General features: G+C 42.4%; 1 protein-coding gene across 2 annotated transcripts in view; it reads right to left on the bottom strand.

Annotated features, from left to right (window-relative positions):
* The window catches only part of LOC119965203 (tetraspanin-17), a 62,095-nt gene that overhangs the window by 37,624 nt on the left and 1,981 nt on the right, over positions 1 to 22,490 (bottom strand). For both annotated transcript variants that reach the window (XM_038795641.1, XM_038795642.1), the window contains exon 2: positions 866 to 916. In XM_038795641.1, coding sequence (XP_038651569.1) covers positions 866 to 916 — 51 coding nt within the window. The remainder of the gene's footprint in view (positions 1 to 865; positions 917 to 22,490) is intronic.

Genomic DNA, 22,490 nt, shown 5'->3' with positions numbered 1-22,490 from the left:
GAAAATGACAAAAAGTCAGGTTTGATCCCAGCCTCTGCAGGGTAGGTGGATTGGCCGTGCTAAATTGGAAAAAAATGAATTGGGTACTTAAAATTTACCAAAGAAAACCCCAAAGAAAATGACAAAAAGATGAGATATGGCGGTATGGAGGTACTTGTTTAGTAAGAGAAGTTTTAATTACAATAAATGCTGTGATATAAGAAATAGAAAAAAAACTTTCTTAAATTTGTTTTTGTATGTTCATACCTGTTGCGCAATGATACTGATTTTATGTGGTTTAACTCTTTGATAAGAATATTTCTGCAGGGTTTCGTCAGTCTTCCTGGGAAGTCAATAGGGTGCCATAGCTCAAGTTTGGGGAAACCTGCACAACAGCAACTCTCGAGGTTTCTTCTGGTGCACCTCCCAAACCAGTGACCTCAACTCTCTAGAGGAACAGCAGGTGATGGGAACAGCACCATCTGGAAGTTCCCCTCCAAGTAACACACTGTCTTGACTTAGAAATATATCATCATTCTTTAATTATCACTGGATAAATATCCTGGAATTCCTTACCTAACAACGTAACAACTACAGCAGTTTGAGAAAACAGCTCACCACCACCTTCTCAAGGGCAATCAGGGATGGGAAATAAATGTTGGCTTTCCAATGATGTCCACATCCCATGAGCAAGCATCAAAAAAAGACTCAAGTGAAAATACTTGAACAGTAACGGAATCCAATTCATAGTACTACAAGTGATACTTCTCCCTTCAAATATTGCAATAGATCATGCATTTATTTTCAAAAGAATAGATTGCACACAAAAGTTATGTAAATTAGATTTAACCGCATCTTATACAAAGTCTACGCTTATGCAAAATACCTTTTCAGCCCATGCCCAGAGGCCTATTCCAAGAAATGCTGCTCCCAGCAACTGCAAGACAAAACAGCACAATAACACATTAGGTATGTGGAGCAGATGTTCCTATACATACGTTAACAAATAATGAGTTATCAACTTATGATACAGTTCGGAGTCTTTGGAGTCAGTGCTGCGTACATGTGGCAAATCACTGAGCTACATATGATTACATACTCCAAATTACAGAGCAAATAAGATTTCTATACTTTCAATTTGAAGCTATGTGTCAAAGACATAATGAACCTTACACTCCCCTCTCCGAACCATTTCTGTTTTTTAGGTATTACATTTCCATTTTCTGATAAAGGCTCAGTATACATGAACTGTTAATGGCATTTTCCAGTTTCTGTTGAAAACAAATTGCCATTTCTCGGTTAATCTCATGTTCTGCTATTTTTCTCCATCAGTCAATGGTGTGCACTACTGGTTTTCCCAGTCAATCGTTCACAATGGAAATTAGGAGGCTCAAACGCAGAAGGGTTTGAAATGGAATTTGCAAAAACTATTACAAGCTGAGTAGATCTTTTGCCTACATTTGCCCATATTACAACAGTGACTAGAAATTCACTAGTCTTGAAGGTATTTGGGACAACTGATGGCACAAAAGGTTCTACATGAATGCAAATTCATCTTCGTTCTTTCAATTCCTGTGTGGAACCTTAAGGTATGAGTGACAGAAAATACTAAAGATGTGATCCAATATGGCATAAATAACAGGCAAATTGCAAATACATTGTAAGTGCTTTACCTCCCCAGACCAATGGTCCACCACTTCTCCCAGATATGAGGGGAAAAGCATGGGTAAAAATAGACAGATACAAAAGGAATAGGAGACAAGAGTGAACATGACAGGAAGACAGGCATTTCATTAACTCACTATAAACAGCAACAAAAACATTTGATATAGCTGGCATGTGCAAGAAACATTCCCACACAGCTGCCACACGATAACCATCGCAAACAGGAGGAAGTCTACCCATCTCCCTTTGACACTCAACTACATTATCATCGTTAAGTTCCCTACCACCAACATCCTGAGGAGGTCAGAGGCTGGGAATTCTGCAGCGAGTGATTTGCCTCTGGACTCCCCACTACTTACAAAACACAAGTCAGGAGTGTAACTGAATACTTTCACCTGCCCGGATGAGTACAGTTCCAATGTTCAAGAAGGTCAGCACCATCCAAGACAAAACGGCCAAGTTAACTGGCAACACCACCCTCTCCATTGTGGCTGCCAAGAATACCATCTCCAATATACTGCAGCAAGTCACCAATACATCTAAAATAGCACTTCCTAAGCTGGTGACCACAACCGCCTGGAAGAACAAGGGTAGCAGGCATTTGGGGACATCAAATTCCCCAAGATACGCAGCCTCCTTAACTTACAAATATATCACCACATATCGTCCTCATTGGGTCAAAGATGGGCTTGAAGTTGCAGTTAGCTGTCATTGCTAGACATAATTACAATCCACCTGAATTACAACAAACTGCGTTTATATTAAACATTTGTCTCACTTTGACAATACATTAAAGTCACGCCATTAACGGGGTTACATTCCGCAAAACCTCACAAAAGCCAAATCGTGAATGATGGATGTTTTACAATACAAATCAAATAGATAGGTTCCAACAATGCAACGGTTGCATTGTTTTATGCAGTTACTGGAAAATTATGATATGTGATAGTCGGGGAAGCATCTGAGTGCAATATTGTAACAGAAGACTTATCTGCCGTGAATCTCAGACGAGCACCACCGGTGGAGAGTTTCCCATGCGACAGGAAAAAAATGGGTTTTGCACCAGTCTGATACGCTGGTTCCCCGCTAGCGGCAGCATCAGGGTCCATGCCCCGCACAAGCAGGAGGATGCAGATGGATCTATTAATGGGCCAGGTACCATATTCTCCAAACCCTCATGATTCTCTGGTCTTCTAGGCCTGGATTCACACAGGTGAGATGTGCTGCAGGTATGTACAATTACAGACACCTCTCCCCATTACAGACACCCTCCCCATTAGAGACCACTGCCTGGAAGCCACCCATAATAGAGACCCCTACCTAGGAGCCCTCCATAAGAGAGACCATTCCTTGGAAGCTAGAGAGCAGTCCAAACAGAGGCAGTAAATAAAAACTGTTTTAAAACTCACCTGTGCAATACACTCGCTGGCTGAGGCAGAGGAAGCAGCACCTGTAAAATCCTGGATACAGAAAACCAGTCAGCTAGATTTAAGCTCCCTCAGATCTTCGATCTGCAAGCCTTTAATTCATATCTCTGCGAGGTTGCTTTACTAGGCTGCAATTAATAGCTTCCACACACACCCAACTGTCTACATTATTTAATTCATCTCCCTTCAGACTTGAGGCTATGAATCTAGCCAGTTAATTTCTTTAAATGCTCTCACTTTCTATTTTCTCTCTGAAGAAAGCACTTAACTCTCTTTGGTGTTGTCCAGGAGCTATCAATCACATCTACATGTTTATAAACCTGCCATTAGGTTCGCAGCTGGGTCTCTGCAACTGGGGGAGGGGGGGGGGGGTCTCCGGTGGGGTCTCTATAATTGGGGAGGTTTCTGGTGGGGGGTGAGGTAAGTCGTACTGTGTTGGGAGGGGCGCGGTGACCCAGAAAATTCAGGGGGGTCCTGAATTGTGTTCCGGGGGGTCAGGCCCATCCACCAGACCTCGCTACGGGGCCTCACGCTCAAAATGGCAGCCCAACAGTGGGATTAGCTAGATAAATCCCTCACAACCCCTGCCATGCACAAATGTGCAGGGCAAAGGATTATGAATTGCTTCCCGAGTGGGCTCCTAGTGTGAGCACAAACCTGTTGCAATTCAGCTCTGACGGGACAACTTAGTCTCTCAAATGGAGAATTACGGCCCTGCTCTTTTAAAATCCAAGCCATGTATTTGAAAATTTTAGAAAGAGACAATCCTCAAAACATGAATCATCTCAAAACTGGCAGACAAACTTAAATCTTAACAGATAATTGCAAAATATTTTCAAAGTAACTTTCGCTTTGACTCTGGCTATTGTGCATTATCCTTCCTCTCACTCCCAAGGTTTACCAAATCAGATGCTGACGCATTTACAGATAAAGACAAATAGATCAGTAAACATTTCAAAATTGAACAGAGCAATTATTGCAACTCTAGACAGAGATTTAGGCATTTCCAGGCACACCTTCTCACCCCTGTTGGAAGGTGTTTAAAAGGAAATTACACAAGAAACAGGACAAATCCAAGGTGGCCAATTACCACCCCATCAGTCTAGTCTCGATCATCAGCAAAGTGATGGAAGGGGTCAAGTGCTACCAAGCAGCACTTACTCCGCGATAACCTGCTCATGGTTGCCCAGTTGGGGTTCGCCAGGGTCACTCAGTTACTGACCTCATTAGACCTTGGTTTAAACAAGGACAAAAGAGCTGAACTCCAGAGCCAAGGTGAAAGTGACTGTCCCTGATATCAAGGCAGCATTAAAATGAATATGGCATCAAGGAGCCCTAGAAAACTGAGTCAATTGGAATCAGCGGGAAAATTTTCCGCTGGTTAGAATCATGCCTGGCACAAAGGAAGATGGTTGTGGCTGTTGAAGGTCAACCATCTGAGCTCCAGGACACCACTGCAGAAATTCCTCAGGGGATGTCCTAGGCCCAACCATTTTCAGCTGCTTCATCAGTGACCTTCCTTCGATCATAAAGTCAGAAGTGGGGATGTTCGCAGATTACTGCACAATGTTCAGCACCATTCACAACTCCTCAGATACCAAAGCAGTTCATGTCCAAATACAGCAATATCCAAGCTCAGGCTAATGAGTAGCAACTAACATGTGTGCCATACAAGTGCCACTCAATGACCATTATTACCACACCCTTGGCAAGTGTGCAATCAATTCTAGCCGCACTCGTCCCAGAGTCATGACACAAGAGAATTAACCAAACATTGTTCGAAAAATACCCGAAGTATTTGGCCCTTGGCTGCCCAATAATAAGTCACCAGGTTTGTAAATATAAACACAATTACTGTTTACTTATAACAAGAACAACAATGAAATATGCAGCAGATACAGTTGGTTAACTATTAACTAATACCTAACTCCCGCTTTAACTTGCCCCCACCTCCTGTAACACATACACACGAGCAACAAACACAAGAGGGATAGACAGTGGTAAAAAATGTAAGTGGAAAAGAAAAAAAGTCTTTGTTTCAGATTATGGTTTTCAGCATACTTTATTCACAGTAGGATTGCAGTCTTGCAGCATGTACTGGTGTTCACTGTAGTTTAAAAATACCACACTGACAACTTTCCTGAAGAGGCAGAGTCTTTCTCATCAAGCTTCGCTTTCAGTTCTTGGTTAGTCTTCATGCTTCTATAGTTCCAGGAACACAGCACCCACAGGCTATTGGAGAGAGAGAGACAGCCCTTGCAGCAGGCTTTCTGGAGAGAGTTAGTTGGATCTTTCTGAAGAGAATTAGCTGGGTATCCGTGTTGCCAGAATCAAATCTGAAACCTTCAGGCCTCAGAGCCATTTCAGTGGGATAAGATCCAATCACCACCAGGCAGAGCACAACAGTTTTGGCCAACTCATTGCCAAATCAACCAAACCAAGTCCCATCCCATCTCTATCACTGGTGCTGGCCAGTCTGCAACGCCAGTTTAAACCAACACATGCTTCTGGATTCTTCTGCCTGAATTAAAGATACAGGCTGTTTGCCTTAAAGACACATGTCCATTAATCATCCATGGATCGAAAAGGTAACAGCAAAAAATAATAGGAGAAATAAGGAAATAAACAAGGCAACCCTTCACACCATTTCCAACAAGAGAAAATCAAACCTTTGCCCTTTGACATTCAATGGCCTTACCATCACCGAATTCCCCATGATCGCCATCTTAGGGGTTACCATTAACTTGAACTGGACTAGCCATAAATTCCTGTGGCTACAATAGCAGGTCAAAGGCCAGGAATCCTGCGGTGGGTATCTTGCCTCCTGACCCCCTAAAACCTGCCCACCATCAACAAGGCACAAGTCAGGAGTGTAGTGGAATAAATTCCACTTGCCTGGATGAGAGCAGCTGCAATAACACTCAAGATGATCGATGCCAGGAGAAAACAGCCCACTTGATTGCTATCCCTTCCACCACTGATGAAGTGGCAACCGTATGTACCATCTACAAGATGCACTGCAAGAACTCACCAAGGTTCCTTAGGTAGCACCTTCCAAACCCACGACCACTACCATCTAGAAGGACAAGAAAAACAGATACCTGGGAACACCATTACCTGGAGGTTCTCCTCCAAGTCACTCACCATCCAAACTTGGAGATATATTGCTATACCTTCACTGACATTGGGTCAAAAACTCTGGAATTCCCTCCCTCTCATAACTATAGGTGTACCTACTGAATCGGTTCAAGAAGGCAACTCCCACCACCTTCTGAAGGGCAACTAGGCTTAGCCAGCGATAACCACATTCCTAACGGAATAGAAAGAAATGTCCAGGGCCAGAACAAATGGAAGGAATCTGCTTCCAGAGACTTTGACAGCATTTCCCAGTTGGTGCCTGCCGAGACTTCGGCTTGGCACAACCGCAACCACATCCATCCAGAAAAGAATTAATAAAGTAGAATAAATTAATTTAGAATAAAAAGTGTCTTTAATGAGAGTGGAGAAATAAAACACGGATAAGCGAACAATTGTTCAAACAAAGACTTTAGCATGGGTAAGCGAATATCTGAACAAATGTTTCAAAAGGCAGGACAATAAGTGTATAATACTAAAACTCCCCCCCCCCCCCCCCAAATCAATGTACAACTGCGGCCAGACATAAAGTCAGCTCAGTAATATTGGGGGGGGGGGGGGTGAGCAATAAATGCTGCCCTTGCTAATGACACCCACAACCCAAGAATGAAAATAAACCTTGTAATTTTATGAGACTACAAGATTATTATTCTTTTAAAAGCAATACTGCGGATGCTAGAATCTGAAACAAAAATAGACAATACTGGACAAACTCAGCAGGTCTGACAGCATCTGTGGAGAGAAAAGGGAGCTAACTTTTCGAGTCTGGATGACTGTTTTAAAAATTCTGTTGACCTTTGATTGTCATGCAGACAGCAGCTGATGGTCAGCTCAACCACAGAATCATTACGGTGCAAGAGGCGGCGATTGGACGATCGTGTCTGCACCAGCTCTCCATACGAGCATTATGACTTAGTCACATTTTCCTGCCTTTTCCCCATAACGGCACATTACAAATAATCATCAATACAAGTCTGGAAGAAAATAGAGGCCTTTAAAATGTGTATGCCAAGATGTATGCTTAAAATTCCACATGCAGACTATATGACAAATGAAGAAGTGCTTAAAATTGAAAGAGCATAAGTAACTCTTGTCATGAAAGAGTACCTTTAAGAAATGGGTGTTTTTTTATAGAATAACTGTAGTGGGTGTACCTTTAAGAAATGGGTGTTTATTACTGCATAATTAGACTTGTAATTATCGTGTAACTAAATCTGCTGCTCTCCACTCTGCCTTCTAGTTTTTCAGCACTGTTCAAATGGCTGAAACATTGACATTTTATTTTCTAGATGTCACTTTTTAAAGAGTGTTATGGGTCAGGGTTTAGAGAGCCCCAAAGTGTATCATGGAGTTCACCTGACCCACAACTTTTAACAGAATGTGGTATGGGAAGCACCCGGTCCACTCTACAGGTGTGGTGCAGCAGAAATCGAAAAGCATTTTTTAAAGCAAAATAATTTTCATTCCATGAACTCAAGTTAACCTTTTTAAAAACATGCAGTGAACATCTTAGCAACCATTAATTCAAATACAACCCCCAAAGAATACAACACTAAGTAATCCTTAATAAATTCCCAAACAACATCCAGAAGACAAAAAGTTCCTTTTAACTGAGATCAGGCTTAAATTCTCTAATGAGAGCAGTTATCCCTTTGAAATCACCCAAATGAACACTCTTTAGCTCGCAGAGAGATCCACGCACATCTTCTGGCTTTCACTGCAACTCTTCTCTCTGAAAATGAAACTAAAAACTCACTCTATAGCAGCCTGCTCAAGAACAAAAGTAAAGCAGACAGACAGCCCAGCTCCACCCACTCTCTGACATCAATGCAGTAATAAACACCCATTTCTTAAAGGTACACTCACTACAGTTATTCTATAAAAAACACCATTTCTTAAAGGTACTCTCACATGACAAGAGTTACTTTTGCTCTTGCAATTTTAAGCACTTCTTCATTTGTCATATAGTCTGCATGTGGAATTTTAAGCATACATCTTGGCATCTACATTTTAAAGGCCTCTATTTTCTTCCACAGATTTTTATTTATTTTCTAGATTTCTGAGGCATGCAGGAAAGTGAGATTTTTCACTTGTTACAAGCCTGCGTTTTCTTGTTATTAACACATCCTTCATCATCACAAAATTATTTCTGGTTTCTTCTGACTTCAGCATCATTTCTACCATCTTCTGTTATCAATTGTCCTAAATAAACAAACTTATCCACTTGTTCCACTGTGAGACCATCTACTTCAATCTTCACTCTTGTTTCTTTTGAATCTATTCCTTCTGACTAGCATTGCTTTTGGCTTTTGGGTGCTCAAACTCAATCCATATTGTAAGCTTCTCCATTTTACTTGGTCTACAATATTTTGTAGGTCCTCTTTTAGTTCTGCAAGTAGCGCTGTGCTGTCGGCATACTGCAAGTTTGCTACATCCTTGCCTTCAATTTTAAACCCTGGAAGTACATTTGACTGAATATTTGCTCGGTGTACAGGCTGAATAATTTTGTTGACAGTACACAGACTTGTTTTAAGTGAAGTTACGAGTACAACATGGGTGATTGTCCCTCTTCTAGCCTGATACTCACTTTTTGGTCCTAATATAGATTCTGGATAAATTTCATCTTTACCGTCAATGTCACATTTCAGCAGCATATCTACTAACTTTTGGTAATAAACATGATCAAATGCTTTTCCACAGAAGCTTATATATGTTACTGTTTATTTCCAGATATGTATAAGAAATTGTGCTGCCTCTTGTTCCTACACCAAGTTGAAATCCAGACTGCATTTCACCAATTTCAACCTCAAATGTATTATTTCAATTATGATTTTCAAGGTCACTTTAATGAAATGAGTCATTTAAGCTTATAGATCTAAACTGTTGGCACTCGATAAGGTATCTTAACAAATAACGAATATCTCAAGTCACTGGAATGTATCCTTTGGTGTATTTAGAACATAGAAAAATACAACACAGAACAGGTCCTTCGGCCAACAATGTTTTGCCGAACTTTTGTCCTAGATTAAGAACAAATTAATCTATATCCCATCATTCTACCGTAATCCATGTACCTATCCAATAGCCGCTTGAAGGTTCCTAATGTTTCCGACTCAACTACTTCCACAGGCAGTGCATTCCATGCCCCCACTACTCTCTGGGTAAATAACCTACCTCTGACATCCCCCCTATATCTTCCACCATTCACCTTAAATTTATGTCCCCTTGTAATGGTTTGTTCCACCCAGTGAAAAAGTCTCCGACTGTCTACTCTATTCACCTGATCATCTGATAAACCTCTATCAAGTTGCCCCTCATCCTTCTCCGTTCTAATGAAAAAAGGCCTAGCACCCTCAACCTTTCCTCGCAAGACCTACTCTCCATTCCTGGTAAATCTCCGTTGCACCTTTTCCAAAGCTTCCACATCCTTCCTAAAATGAGGCCACCAGAACTGCACACAGTACTCCAAATGTGGCCTTACCAAGGTTTTATACAGCTGCATCATCACCTCATGGCTCTCAAATTAAATCCCTCTGCTAATGAACGCTAGCACACCATAGGCCTTCTTCACAGCTCTATCCACTTGAGTGGCAACTTTCAAAGATCTATGAACATAGACCCCAAGATCCCTCTGCTCCACATTGCCAAGAACCCTACCGTTAACCCTGTATTCCGTATTCATATTTGTCCTTCCAAGATGGACAACCTCACACTTTTCAGGGTTAAACTCCATCTGCCACTTCTCAACCCAGCTCTGCATCCTATCTATGTCTCTTTGCAGCCGACAACAGCCCTCCTCACTATCCACAACTCCACCAATCTTTGTATCGTCTGCAAATTTACTGACCCATCTTTCAACTCCCTCATCCAAGTCATTAATGAAAATCACAAACAGCAGAGGACCCAGAACTGATCCCTGTGGTATGCCACTGGTAACTGGGCTCCAGGCTAAATATTTGCCATTCACCACCACTCTCTGACTTCTATCGGTTAGCCAGTTCATTATCCAACTGGGCAAATTTCCCACTATCCCATGCCTCCTTACTTTCTGCAGAAGCCTACCATGGGGAACCTTATCAAATGCCTTACTAAAATCCATGTACACTACATCCACTGCTTTACCTTCATCCACGTGCTTGGTCACCTCCTCAAAGAATTCAATAAGACTTGTGAGGAAAGACCTAACCCTCACAAATCCATACTGACTATCCCTAATCAAGCAGTGTCTTTCCAGATGCTCAGAAATGCTATCCGTCAGTACCCTTTCCATTGCTTTGCCTACCACCGAAGTAAGACTAACTGGCCTATAATTCCCAGGGTTATCCCTAGTCCCTTTTTTGAACAGGGGCACAACATTCGCCACTCTCCAATCCCCTGGTACCACCCCTGTTGACAGTGAGGACGAAAAGATCATTGCCAACGGCTCTGCAATTTCATCTCTTGCTTCCCATAGAATCCTTGGATAGATCCCATCAGGCCCGGGGGACTTGTCTGAACTCATGTTTTTCAAAATTCCCAACACATCTTCCTTCCTAACAAGCATCTCCTCGAGCTTACCAGTCTGTTTCACACGGTCCTCTCCAACAATATGGCCCCTCTCATTCATAAATACTGAAGAAAAGTACTCGTGCAAGACCTCTCCCACCTCTTCAGACTCCATACATTATTTGATTATAAATTTCAGTCATCATTTCTATTTATATTCTCCGAGTTCCCTCAATTCCACTGGTAAATATGCCAGAATTCCCTGCTTAACAATACTGTGAGAACATGAATGGTTGGCACAGTAGAACTGGGTGGCACAGTGGTTAGCACTGTTGCTTCAGAGCGCCAGGGACCCGGGTTCGATTCCTGGCTTGGGTCGCTGTCTGTGCCGAGTCTGCACGTTTTACCCATGTCAGCGTGGGTTTTCTCTGGGCACACCGGTTTCCTCCCACAAGAACCCAAAGACGTGCTTGTTAGGTGAATTGGACATTCTGAATTTTCCCTCAGTGTACCCAAATAGGCGCCGGAGTGTGACAACTAGAGGATTTTCACAGTAACTTCATTGCAGTGTTAGTGTAAGCATACTTGTGACACTAATAAAGATTATTATTACCACAAGATAGCAATAGTTCAGGAAGGTGGCCACCACTACTTTATCACAGCAGCTAGCAATGGCCAATAAATTGAACCTTTCCACATTCAGAGATCAAATACTGAAAAAAACAAATTCAGTGTAGTTTTGCCAATCATCTAATTGACAATATGGAAAATTCTTCAGATACAACATATTCATAAAAACAGAAAAATCTAACCACAACAATTACAAACCTAGCAACCTGCTCCTAATAATCAAACAAGTAGATGTAGTCATCAATAATCACTTCTCGGACTTTTGGCTAAGCTGAGCTTGAGGTCAGATGCAATGCGTGGATCTGGTATGTCTCCCATGTGGAGACCATGAATTGGATTCAATCTAAATTGTTTTTTTAGAGCTGGCAAGGAGCTGGATTAGGGGTTTGCCCCTATCCACACTCTTGTAGAAGTGGATTTCATTTGGAACTTTGCTGATAGGGTTAATATAACAGTTCTGAAAAGCTCTGTGAAAGAGATGTCAACAGGTCAAGGGATGAAATAAAGGGAGTGTGTCTGACCGGCATCTGTGAAAGCAAAGATGTCAGAAGGTTATGGGATGGAATATAGGGAGTGTGACTTTGGTACTAATTAATGTTCTGACCCACATCTGTGAAAGCAGAGAGGTCAAAAAGTCAAAGAATGGAAACCGTTACTTTATTGCAGAGATAACGTAATTAAGCTCGTTTGACCAGTTGGAACAAATAAACATTGAAATGTAAAAGGAAGGGCCTTGGAATGAGATAAGCCAGATGGCCATGGGATACAAAAACCTTTGTATTAATATTGATAGTGACTTGTGCTAATGATTATGTCAAAAATAACCTCCCGACCTCGAAGAATAATTCCATATATGTACATGTTCTGGATCCTTGCCAAATCATAGGTGTATCTAGGAATTTAAGGGGACCACCCCTAAGCTGTAAGATGTATAAAGATACCGTCCTTATTCTGGGATTTTGGCACTTCTCGAAGGTGGTTACCCGACTGCTTAGAGATTTGTCCCGGCCGTAAATAAACGAATATTCGTTACTGACGTGTTCGAGTGTTTTACTTCTGGACTGACGATCAGATACGTGAAAGCGCAATTCACACTCTGAGATCTGGCTTTGTAACTCTGATAAAGTAATTTTTTTTTAAATTGTGCCATCAAGCAATGCCCATGTCAGTGATGCTTTGTTCAGATCCCACCAAAGTGACTTGGATCCTGATCTGATCACAGGCATGATGTGCACAATTCCAGTCTCCGTATCACACTGGGAGTCACTTCATACAATTCAGGGCTCATTATCATACTGGGAGTTACTGTGCACAATTCTGTTCTCCATATCAAGCATTGTCAAACTTGGGGGCGAGTCGCGGGCAGGTGTCGGGTGGGTCGCGGAGCCGTCCGTCACAGCGCTCCCGATCGCGCAAATCTGCGCGCAACAGCCGGCTGCAAGTGGCCTTCAAAATGGCCAAGAGCATGTAAAAAAGAATGCAGCTGCACTGCGCATGCATGTCAGATCATCGGTGCACATGCGGAAAACTATGCACATGTGCTCCGATGATGCGCAGTGCGGCCGCATTTTTTTTTTAAACGGTCGCAGCTTTTTGTTTTACAAGTTCGGAGGGGTTTTATTCATTTTGTTCATTTATGTTATTCATTTAATTTTTTCATTTATTTTATTCATTGTTTTTTTACAAGTTCGAGGGGGCTTTATTTGATAAAATTTTACAGGAAAAGAATGCAGAATTTTGGACAGTTGGAGACTCCATACTTTCTGACACTAGAAAGAGTGCAGAGGAGATTCACTCGGATGTTGCCTGGGCTGGAGTGTTTCAGCTATGTGGAGACCTGGTTAGGCTGGGGTTGTTCTCCTTAGAGCAGAGAAGGCTGAGGCGGTAAAACCCGATTGAGATGCATAAAATTATGAGGGACATAGATGGGAAGAAACTTCACTTAGCAGAGGAGCCAATAACCAGGGGGCATAGATTTAAAATAAGGGGCAGGAAATTTAGAGGGGATTGGAAGAAAAACATTTTCACACAGATGGTGGTGGGAATCTGGAACTCACTGCCTGAAAGGATGGTACAGGTAGGAACCCTCACAACATTTAAGCAGCATTTAGATGAGCACTTGAAACACCATAGCGTACAGGCTACAGACCAAGTGCAGTAAAACGGGATTAGTAGGTGCTTAATGGCCAGCACATCAGGATGGGCCGAAGGGCCATTTTTGTGCTATAAAACTCTAAGGCTATGGCTCTATAATGCAAGAACAGTATGCTGGGCCAGTTGTGAGTGTTTGCCTTCAATACAAAGATAGCACTAACCCAGCAATTCCCAGAAAAGGTCAAACTGAGGGCAATAGGAGTCAACAGGAAAACTCTTCAATGGCTAGAATGATATTTGGCAGAGAGGAAGATGATCGCAGTTGGAAGTCAAATATTGCAGCCCCTGGACACAGCTGTAAGAGTTCTCTGGGCAGCATAATTTTCTCAAAAACATTCTCAGCTTCAATGATTTCCATTCTGTCAAGCATTAAAAAAAAAGTATGTTTGTTGACAACTACACAACGTTTAGCTTCCTTCCAATAATGAAGCAGCTATTGCCAGCCTAAGGTAGCTGGGCAACATCCAGGCTTGTGATGACAAATGGCGTTCACAAGTGCTGAGCAATAATCATCGTTCCCTGATCTTCAAAGACACCGCTACTGCTGAGTCACCGATCAACATCATGGGAGTTACCATTAGGGCAGCACGGTGGCACAGTGGTAGCACTGCAGTCTCACGGCGGCGAGGTCCCAGGTTCGATCCCGGCTCTCGGTCGCTGTCCGTGTGGAGTTTGCACATTCTCCACGTGTTTGCGTGGGATTCGCCCCCACAACCCAAAGATGTGCAAGGTAGGTGGACTAAATACGCTAAATTGCCCCTTAATTGGAAAAAATGCCGGAAAAGGCAGGGAGTCCGTGGCTCGCCAGAGGTCAGTAACGTGGGTAAATAGTTTCAGGATCAGAATAAGCCTCTGAACTCCAAAGGCATGATGTTGTCATCTGGAATTGCAGCTGTAAGAAGCCTCCCCTCCCTCCTCAGCCTCGGTTCCATTCCTCCGCTCCAAACTGCTGACTTGAAGAAAGTGAAGCTTTTTTTAATCAGTCTTTAATTGTTGTTCAATAAACATCCCTGTTTCTGGCTGTTGCCTACTCTGCTGCTCAGTGATGTCATGGAGCAAAGCATTACAACTGTGCATGCACGGAATTGGCAGTAAATGCAGTCCTGTACATATCGTAGCTACACAAGCAGGGCTGAAACTACATAATCTTAAGAATGGTTTGGCTCCTCACCCAAGTTGGGCAATCAACAAACTAAGGGAGAGCTCTCTACAAGAATCAAGTTGGAAGCATGACTGAACACTTTCTTCCCACTTGGACGGGTACAGCCTCAAACAAAACTCCAGCAGTTAAACATAAACCAGCAGAGAGCAATGTAGTGTATTTGTTTAGTGTTCCTTCCATTGAATTCAACAAATCCTTCAGCTACTTACAGACAGACTGTGACTACCTAATGGACTATATATAGAATGCACCAAAACAATATCTCCCATTCCTATAAGCTCTACCATCGCAAAGGCAAAGAAGAATAATCGGCGGGATTCTCCATTCGTGAAAGAAAGGGCTGGATTCTCCGCCCTGCCGCGCCACATTTCTGTTTTACCCCGCCAGCGGGATGCTATGTCACACCGACTGGTCAATGGGGTTTCCCATTGTGGGGCAGCCCCACGCCGTCGGGAAACCCCCAGGCTGCCAACAGAACGGAGCATCCCACCAGCGGAAAATCCAGCCCCAAGTGCTGACGCTGGGGCAGGATTCATGGACTTCCATGACAGCAAAACTGGCGCCACACCTGGACCTATTCAGCACCGGTGCCATATGGTACACAAACGATTTCAATGGGAAACGGTGCCAGATTTGCTGGGTCCGTGATTGACACTCGGAAGGCTGACAAGCTGCATTTGCATATACAAATGCATCCATCCCGCTGGTGGGTCGGCTCGGCCCAGAGAACCCCAAGAGGGGTGCCAGCGGCCCTAAGTTCAGTGGGCAGTTAGCGGCGTGTGCAGCTGCGTGGCTGCCTTGCAGGCCGCGGCAATGGTGTTCCGTGCCCACCAACCCCGACCCCTCAGCTCACCTCCTAGCTAGCCCCGGCCCAAGCAGAAGCACCCCCACCCGCCAGTGGTACGACTGTCAACAAACTTTGGCAACGTTGAACACTTTCTGTGTCCGCTCTCTATCCCTCAGCAACCACGGCACCTGTTTCACAATTTTTAAAAGCACAAATGAACCTCGCCATTGTGAATCCGCCCTAGTAGAGGTGGAGGATCGCAGAGACCCCAGATAAACCAGGTCAGGCCCACTAACGATATGCCAATGGCATTTACTGTAGGTGTATTCTGGAACACATTGACACCGCTGTCGAGGCACAGGAGAATTGCGATTCGGCGTGAAGCCAGCGCCTGCCATCATTTAGGCGTCAAAACCGATTATCCACCCAATCACGTTTCCTGATTCCAGCGTCGACCGACGGAGAATCCCACCCAATGTCTTTGGAATACCAGCTCAAGGTCCCTTCAACTCAACTCCCTACCTTGACTGCTGTTCCTTAAGTTACAATTACCTACCAAACACCATAATGGGAGCACCATCATTACAAGAACTACAATGGCTCAAAGCAGCATTTCACCTATTTCAGAAGACAATAAGAAGCTGGTAATAACAAAGAACAAAGAGCACTACAGCACAGGAACAGTCCCTTTGGCTCTCCAAGCCTGCGCCGGTCACGTGTCCTATCTACACCAACCGCCTGCATCCTTCTACACCCCGTCTGATAATGTGCCTATCCAGATAAGTCTTAAAAGTCGCTAACGCATCTGCCTCAACCACCTTACTTGGCAGTGCATTCCAGGCCACCACACCCTCTGTGTAAAAAAACTTGCCCCGCACATCTCCACTGAACCTTTCGCCCCTCACCTTGAACTTGTGCCCCCTTGTAATTGTCATTTCCACCCTGGGAAAAGCCTCCAACTGTTCACCCTACCTATACCCCTAATAATTTTATAAACTTCTATCAGGTCGCCCCTCAGCCTCCGATTCTCTCGGGAGAACAATCCCAGTTTATTCAATCTCTCCTCATAGCTAATACCCTCCATATCAGGCAACATCCTGGTAAACCTTTTCTGTACTCTCTCCAAAGCCTCCACGTCCTTCTGGTAGTGCGGTGACCAGAATTGGGCACAGTATTCCAAATGTGGCCGAACCAATGTTCTATATATAAATGTAACATAATTTTTGAGCTTTTATACTCGATACCCCGTCCTATGAAGGCAAGCATGTCACATGCTTTCTTTACCTCCATTTCCATCTATGCTGCCACTTTTAAGGATCTGTGGACCTGCATGCCCAGATCTCTGTGCCTCTATGCTCCTGTTGGTTCTGCCATTTATTTTATAGCTCCCACCTGAATTGGATCTACCAAAATGCATCACCTCCCATTTGTTCGGGTTAAATTCCCTCTGCCATTTCTCTGACAGCCTTCATCACTATCCGCAACTCCTGCAATCTTAGTATCATCTGCAAACTTGCTACTCACACCCGCTACGTTTTCTTTCAAGTCATGCATATATATTACAAAGAACAGAAGTCCCAGAACTGATCCATGCGGAACACCACTAGTTACACACCTCCATTCAGAAAAACACCCTTCCTTACCCTGTGTTATATGGCCAAGCCAGTTCTGGATCCATCCATCTAGTTCACCGCTGACGCCATGTATTCTAATCTTTTCCACCAGCCTGCCATGAGGGATCTTATCAAATGCTTTACTAAAGTCCATGTAGACAACATCCACAGCCCATCCCTCGTCAATCATTTTTGTCACCTCCTCAGAAAATTCAATCAAATACCTACAATTCTAAGCCCATACCTCAAGTGAGAATAATTCCCTAAGAACCACTCAAACACTTCTGGAGAGCAGATTTTATCTTGCACGATACCTTTATTTAATTGCATGCTTTTGTTCCCATTCTGTTGTCCCAAAAGCCTGAAAACTCCTTCCAGGGAATGCAGCGATTTACTTACACTACATTATTTGCTGCTCACAACGCAGTCCTCTACATTGCGGAGATCAAACTCGGACTCGGTGATCACTTTGGGGAAAACCTTTGTGCAAATCACAATCGATTGTTATTCTAATGTTTCACCTCACTCCCACTCTAGCCTTGACCTCCTACACTAGTGAGAAACAGCACCTCATTTTGACTAGCCACTTTACGACCAACAGCTGATTATTATTCTGTTATTGCTATTTACACCTCCCCAGGACTCATCTTTTGTTTCATTACTTGTCTCAATGCCACCCCTTCTGCCTGGTACTATCATCCCTTTTGCCTTACACCCCATCACAGACTGTCCTTTTTGTTCTTTGGTTCCTTGCCTCAGTCCTTGCCTAAAACATGCTATATCTCTATATCTAGAGATATAGTTAGCTATATCTCTAACTTTTTCCATGAAAGGTCATCCAACTAATTCCCTACTGGCAAATGATGCTTGACTCACTGAATACTTCCAAAACTTTCTTAATGATAAAACTCAGGGAAGATGAAAGCAATACCATAAAAGGAGCAATATATTCTCCAATTTGCATTGTCAACTTTCCATTTTCACTTGCTCCAATAGAATGAGATACAAGTAATTTTGCAAAGTAAAGCATTTGAAATAAATTACTTGCACTGATCAAGAACAATTGCACAATTTTCACAGAATGGGCAAAAAGCTGGAATTCAATCCTCAAAACACTTATAAAAATCCAGAAATCTTATTTCAGTCTCCATGAGTTACTAGGCCTTCATGCACTGTTTATACGACATGCATTTCAATAAAAATTAACATTTCAGAATGAAAAATGTGATACTGTTTTGCTAGCATTCTAAAACTATCATTTTAATATGCAATTGCTAACACTAATGACTTCAGTGAGAAACAGCTCACTAATGTGATTTAATGTCCTGAAATTTCAAAATATTTTTTGCAAAGCATTACTCAAATTAATTTTTATTCCTAATTAAAATAAACCATTTAAGCATGATCCATGTGCTTAACATATTCCTTACTTAGATTGGTAAATCTGAATACGCAGATTCATCTACATTGCAATCACAGCTCCACTTTTTTTTTAAAGTGGTACAAGAAATTGGGGTAATTTCATTATGGCATACTGCCTGTGGACCATATTGCAACCATACCCAGTACAAAATACACAATTTCAACTGAAAGCAATTAAACCATCTATTACTAGAACCACACCCAGATTTAAACACAGTCTTCCTTGGTAAACCTTTTAATAAGTTGGTACAAGTGAGGCCAGCTTTTGGCCCATCTTGCTTCTACCCCCCTCAAAGTATTTTCCTTATTTCCCTCTCATGTAACAGAAGATATTATATGCTCTAAAGAGAAATAGATTATTTCTACAATCCCATTTTCTTTTATGAAGTCCCCTCCCAATCACCAAGTTTCAAGACTGAGAAGACCAAGTTCTTCCTCAAATTAGTCCTTAGTCCTCGTGAAAAGAAAGCAAAGCTTTGGTTCCAAATTATGGACTGACATCCAGCAGGATGCTCACATTCAATGCATATGGATGAACTCACCCCATCCAATCTCGTTGTCTGATGTCTCTAGACTAGAATATACTAACACTCCTGACTAGTCTCCCACCTTGCAGTAACCATAAAGTTGAAGCATCCATTGCCTTTGTTTCCTAAAGATTTGGCTATGGGGAGGCTGGCCTTCTATCTTCCACCCAACGTGAACTCCCAAATATCTACTGTCTGTAATCTAAAGAGCATCAAGTCCCATTCACCCATCACTCCTGTGACCATAGGAATAACTACCCTAACAGTTGGTATAAAGATAGTTGTAGCCATGGAAGGAGCTTTTCACATCAAGGTCTGTCAGCAGACTGTTAGTTAGTCTGTGAACCCTTCCACTACTTCACTCTGTTTTCTAAGGGACAAATGTTGTTTTGTATCTGCACAATCAGTCCTTTGACATTAGGGATAAGCGTCATGGCTCTCCTCCAGGGGCTGAATGTCTCCCTTGTTCCTCAAAAAGCCAACAATGAACAGTACTCATCATACAGGCTGAGCAGAATACTGCACAGATTTAGCATAATATTAAACACAGATGTTATCTGATTTGTACCTTATTCCCTATATAGTTCAATATTTTATTTGCTTAATTGCTGCTCCACAGTGCCTCAACATGCAAAACAGTGTATACTAATCCCACAGATCTGTCAGCTGCACCCTTAGATATTTCAGTTCCCCTTTATGATGTATGTATGGTGCCCATTTCTTTTATGCCAATCTGTTTCAATTTTTGAAAAACACAAGAGCATAGAAGTAGCTGATGGCATTTAATTGTCTGGACTTTTGAAAAGAAATACTTAAATTATTTCTGCAGTGCCTTTCATGACCTTTGGTTGTAAAGTTCTTTGGAACATCCTATGAAGTGGTGTAGTCATTGCTGTGATGTAGGAAATACATCAGCCAATTTCCATACATCAAGGTCCCAGATACAGCAAAATGATAAATTGTCTGTTTTAAGATGCTGACTGGGGTAAACATTGGTCAGGGCACCAGGGATATCGCTCGAGCTACTCTTCAAAATAGTGCCATGGGATCTTTTACTCACTGCAGTGGAGCCTAGATTTTTACACTCAAGTCTCTGGAGTGCAACTTGAATCCACAACTTTCTGACTCAGAGGCAAGAGTGCTGCCCACTGAGCCACATCTGACGCTGACTTTTGACTGAAATAGCAGGCCGTTCTGGTGTGGTATAGAATGCATTATAATTTAAGTGTAATAACGCACTTTTGAATAATACACTACGTAATATGAACACCTCAGTGGCACCATGTAATACCTTCTGCTGGAAAAGTCAATAAAGATATTGAAATGAGCAAACAATTGTCAGGCTAACTCTTATCAAATATACAGAGACAGCCATTACAATACATCTTCACAATCTAAACCCGGGAAGAACATTAGAACTTGAAATCAACCAATCCTGAACCGCAAAGACCTTCAGCCCACTGCAGATTCAGTATTACAATCTTAAATATCCCTATAACTTTTTATATTATTATTTCACGGGATGTCAGCATCACTGGCCAGGTCAGACTAAAATTTGTTGCCCATCCCCTTGAACAGAGTGGCTTGCTAGGTTATTCAAAGTGAACCCGATTTCTGTGAACCTTAAGACACTTGTAGACTAGACTGGGTTAGGACGGCAGATTTCCTTCCCTGAAGGATATTAATGAATGTTTTTTATGACATTCGATGATGTCTTATTTGTCACCATTACTGACACTAACTTTATATTTCAGATTTGTTTTTATGCACGACCCGAGAGAATCTTTCTCGCCCTCTGGCGTACTAGTCCAGTGACACTGCCATTGCGTTACCATCTCCACCTGATCAGGTTCAGTGGCCCAGTTTGAAATTATCACATAACTGGGCCCACATATCCTGGAAGTTTCAGAAATTATTTGTCTGTATTTTACTAAATACAATTGCACAATTTTAAACAACAAATATCTGAAAGAGTGGAGAATCCATATATCTTTATTAATAATTTAATGCAATTTTTAAACTGCATTTGTTTTCAATTGCAAAGTTCACAGTGTCTGTTGGTTCATGATAACTGTGCGATAATGGCATGACACCACAAGCTTTTCAGATCCAAATATTGATTCATGTTCATCTGTGACACCATGGATCAATGAGATGCCATAACTAATTTGACAGAAATTTGGCCTGCCAGTATGCTGTAATTTTTCTTAAGTCTACTGTATTCATTTTAAGTCCTATGAATCTTTTTTTTTTAAATCGGTATCTTTTAAAGCATTAGCTTGTACCCAAGTGCTTACAACTGCGCAGTAATACCTGGTCAGTTAACGAAAAGCATACTGTTATTTCCAAAGAAAATAGACTACCACTTCACAGCCTTACCATTTTAATCACCAAACAATTCCCTGTTTGTTTCCTCATCTGCTTAAAGCCACTTAAATATACTTTTCAAAGGACCTCATCAATTGTGGTCAGCATTAGCAGTGATGATACACTCCAAATTTCCAACCATAAAGATTAGCAAACATTGGCAAGTTGAACGGCAACAACTTGAGATACACAGATAATACTGCACTGACAAGAGAGTCAAAAGAGGAACTAAAGGAAATTGTAAACAAAGTGGAAGTGCAGAAGATGGATTAAGAATGAGTGTGAAGATCAGGAAAATGGTGATGGGCAGAGACCTAATGCTGGAAGTGAAAACTGAAGTCAATGGATCAGTCCTGGAACAAGTGAAAAAGTCCACATGCCTTGGGCAGATTATCACAGATGAAGAGCAAAGTGAATGTTAAATGCGAAGGTGAATCGAGATAGCCAAAATCAGCTTTGTCAAAAGTCAAAACCAAAGGCATGTCAACTGAAATTGAACCTGAACTTAGAATAAAAATGCCAAGCTGCTGCTACTGGTCATCTATATTATATGCCTCGGAGACAGAGTCTATTGACAAGACAAATTAATTTGCTGTAGACATGTAGAAGGATGTTCTGCATTTTCTGCACACAAGTAAGGACTAATGTAAAACCACTGGAAACGACTGAAGGAAACTAGTACAGATCAAAAAGAGGAAGATACTGGGTGCAATTTACCAGTCATGTCCTGCCAGAATCGGAGCCGGAATTGGCCAGTAGATCCCGGGAGAGGCTTGCCTTTCGATTCCCGATGACCATTATGCCTCGTAAGATCTAACCAGATCTCATGAGATGTCACAATCTGGATGCTACCCAGAATGGACAGGACCCAGTCTGCATGGTTAAGTGAGTTCAGAAACCTACTTAGCTGTGCCGACGCCAGATGGAACGCTCACCTGGCATTTATCGGCCTCGCCAAGCAGACCCCAGCTTGGGACAAGACTGAACAGCACTTGGTGGGCTCTCCCAGGTAGTTGGCCTCTGGGCATGGTGGCACCCTTGCATTATTGAAGCCACCTAGACACCTTAGTACTACCAGCCTGGCGGTGCTACCCTGGGACCACCACTTGGGTGCAAGCTTGGCACTGCCAGAGTGCC

This window comes from Scyliorhinus canicula, chromosome 4 (assembly GCF_902713615.1).
Source record: "Scyliorhinus canicula chromosome 4, sScyCan1.1, whole genome shotgun sequence".
In the NCBI taxonomy this organism is placed as follows: Eukaryota; Metazoa; Chordata; class Chondrichthyes; order Carcharhiniformes; family Scyliorhinidae; genus Scyliorhinus; species Scyliorhinus canicula.
This window is presented reverse-complemented; position numbering and strand designations above follow the sequence as displayed.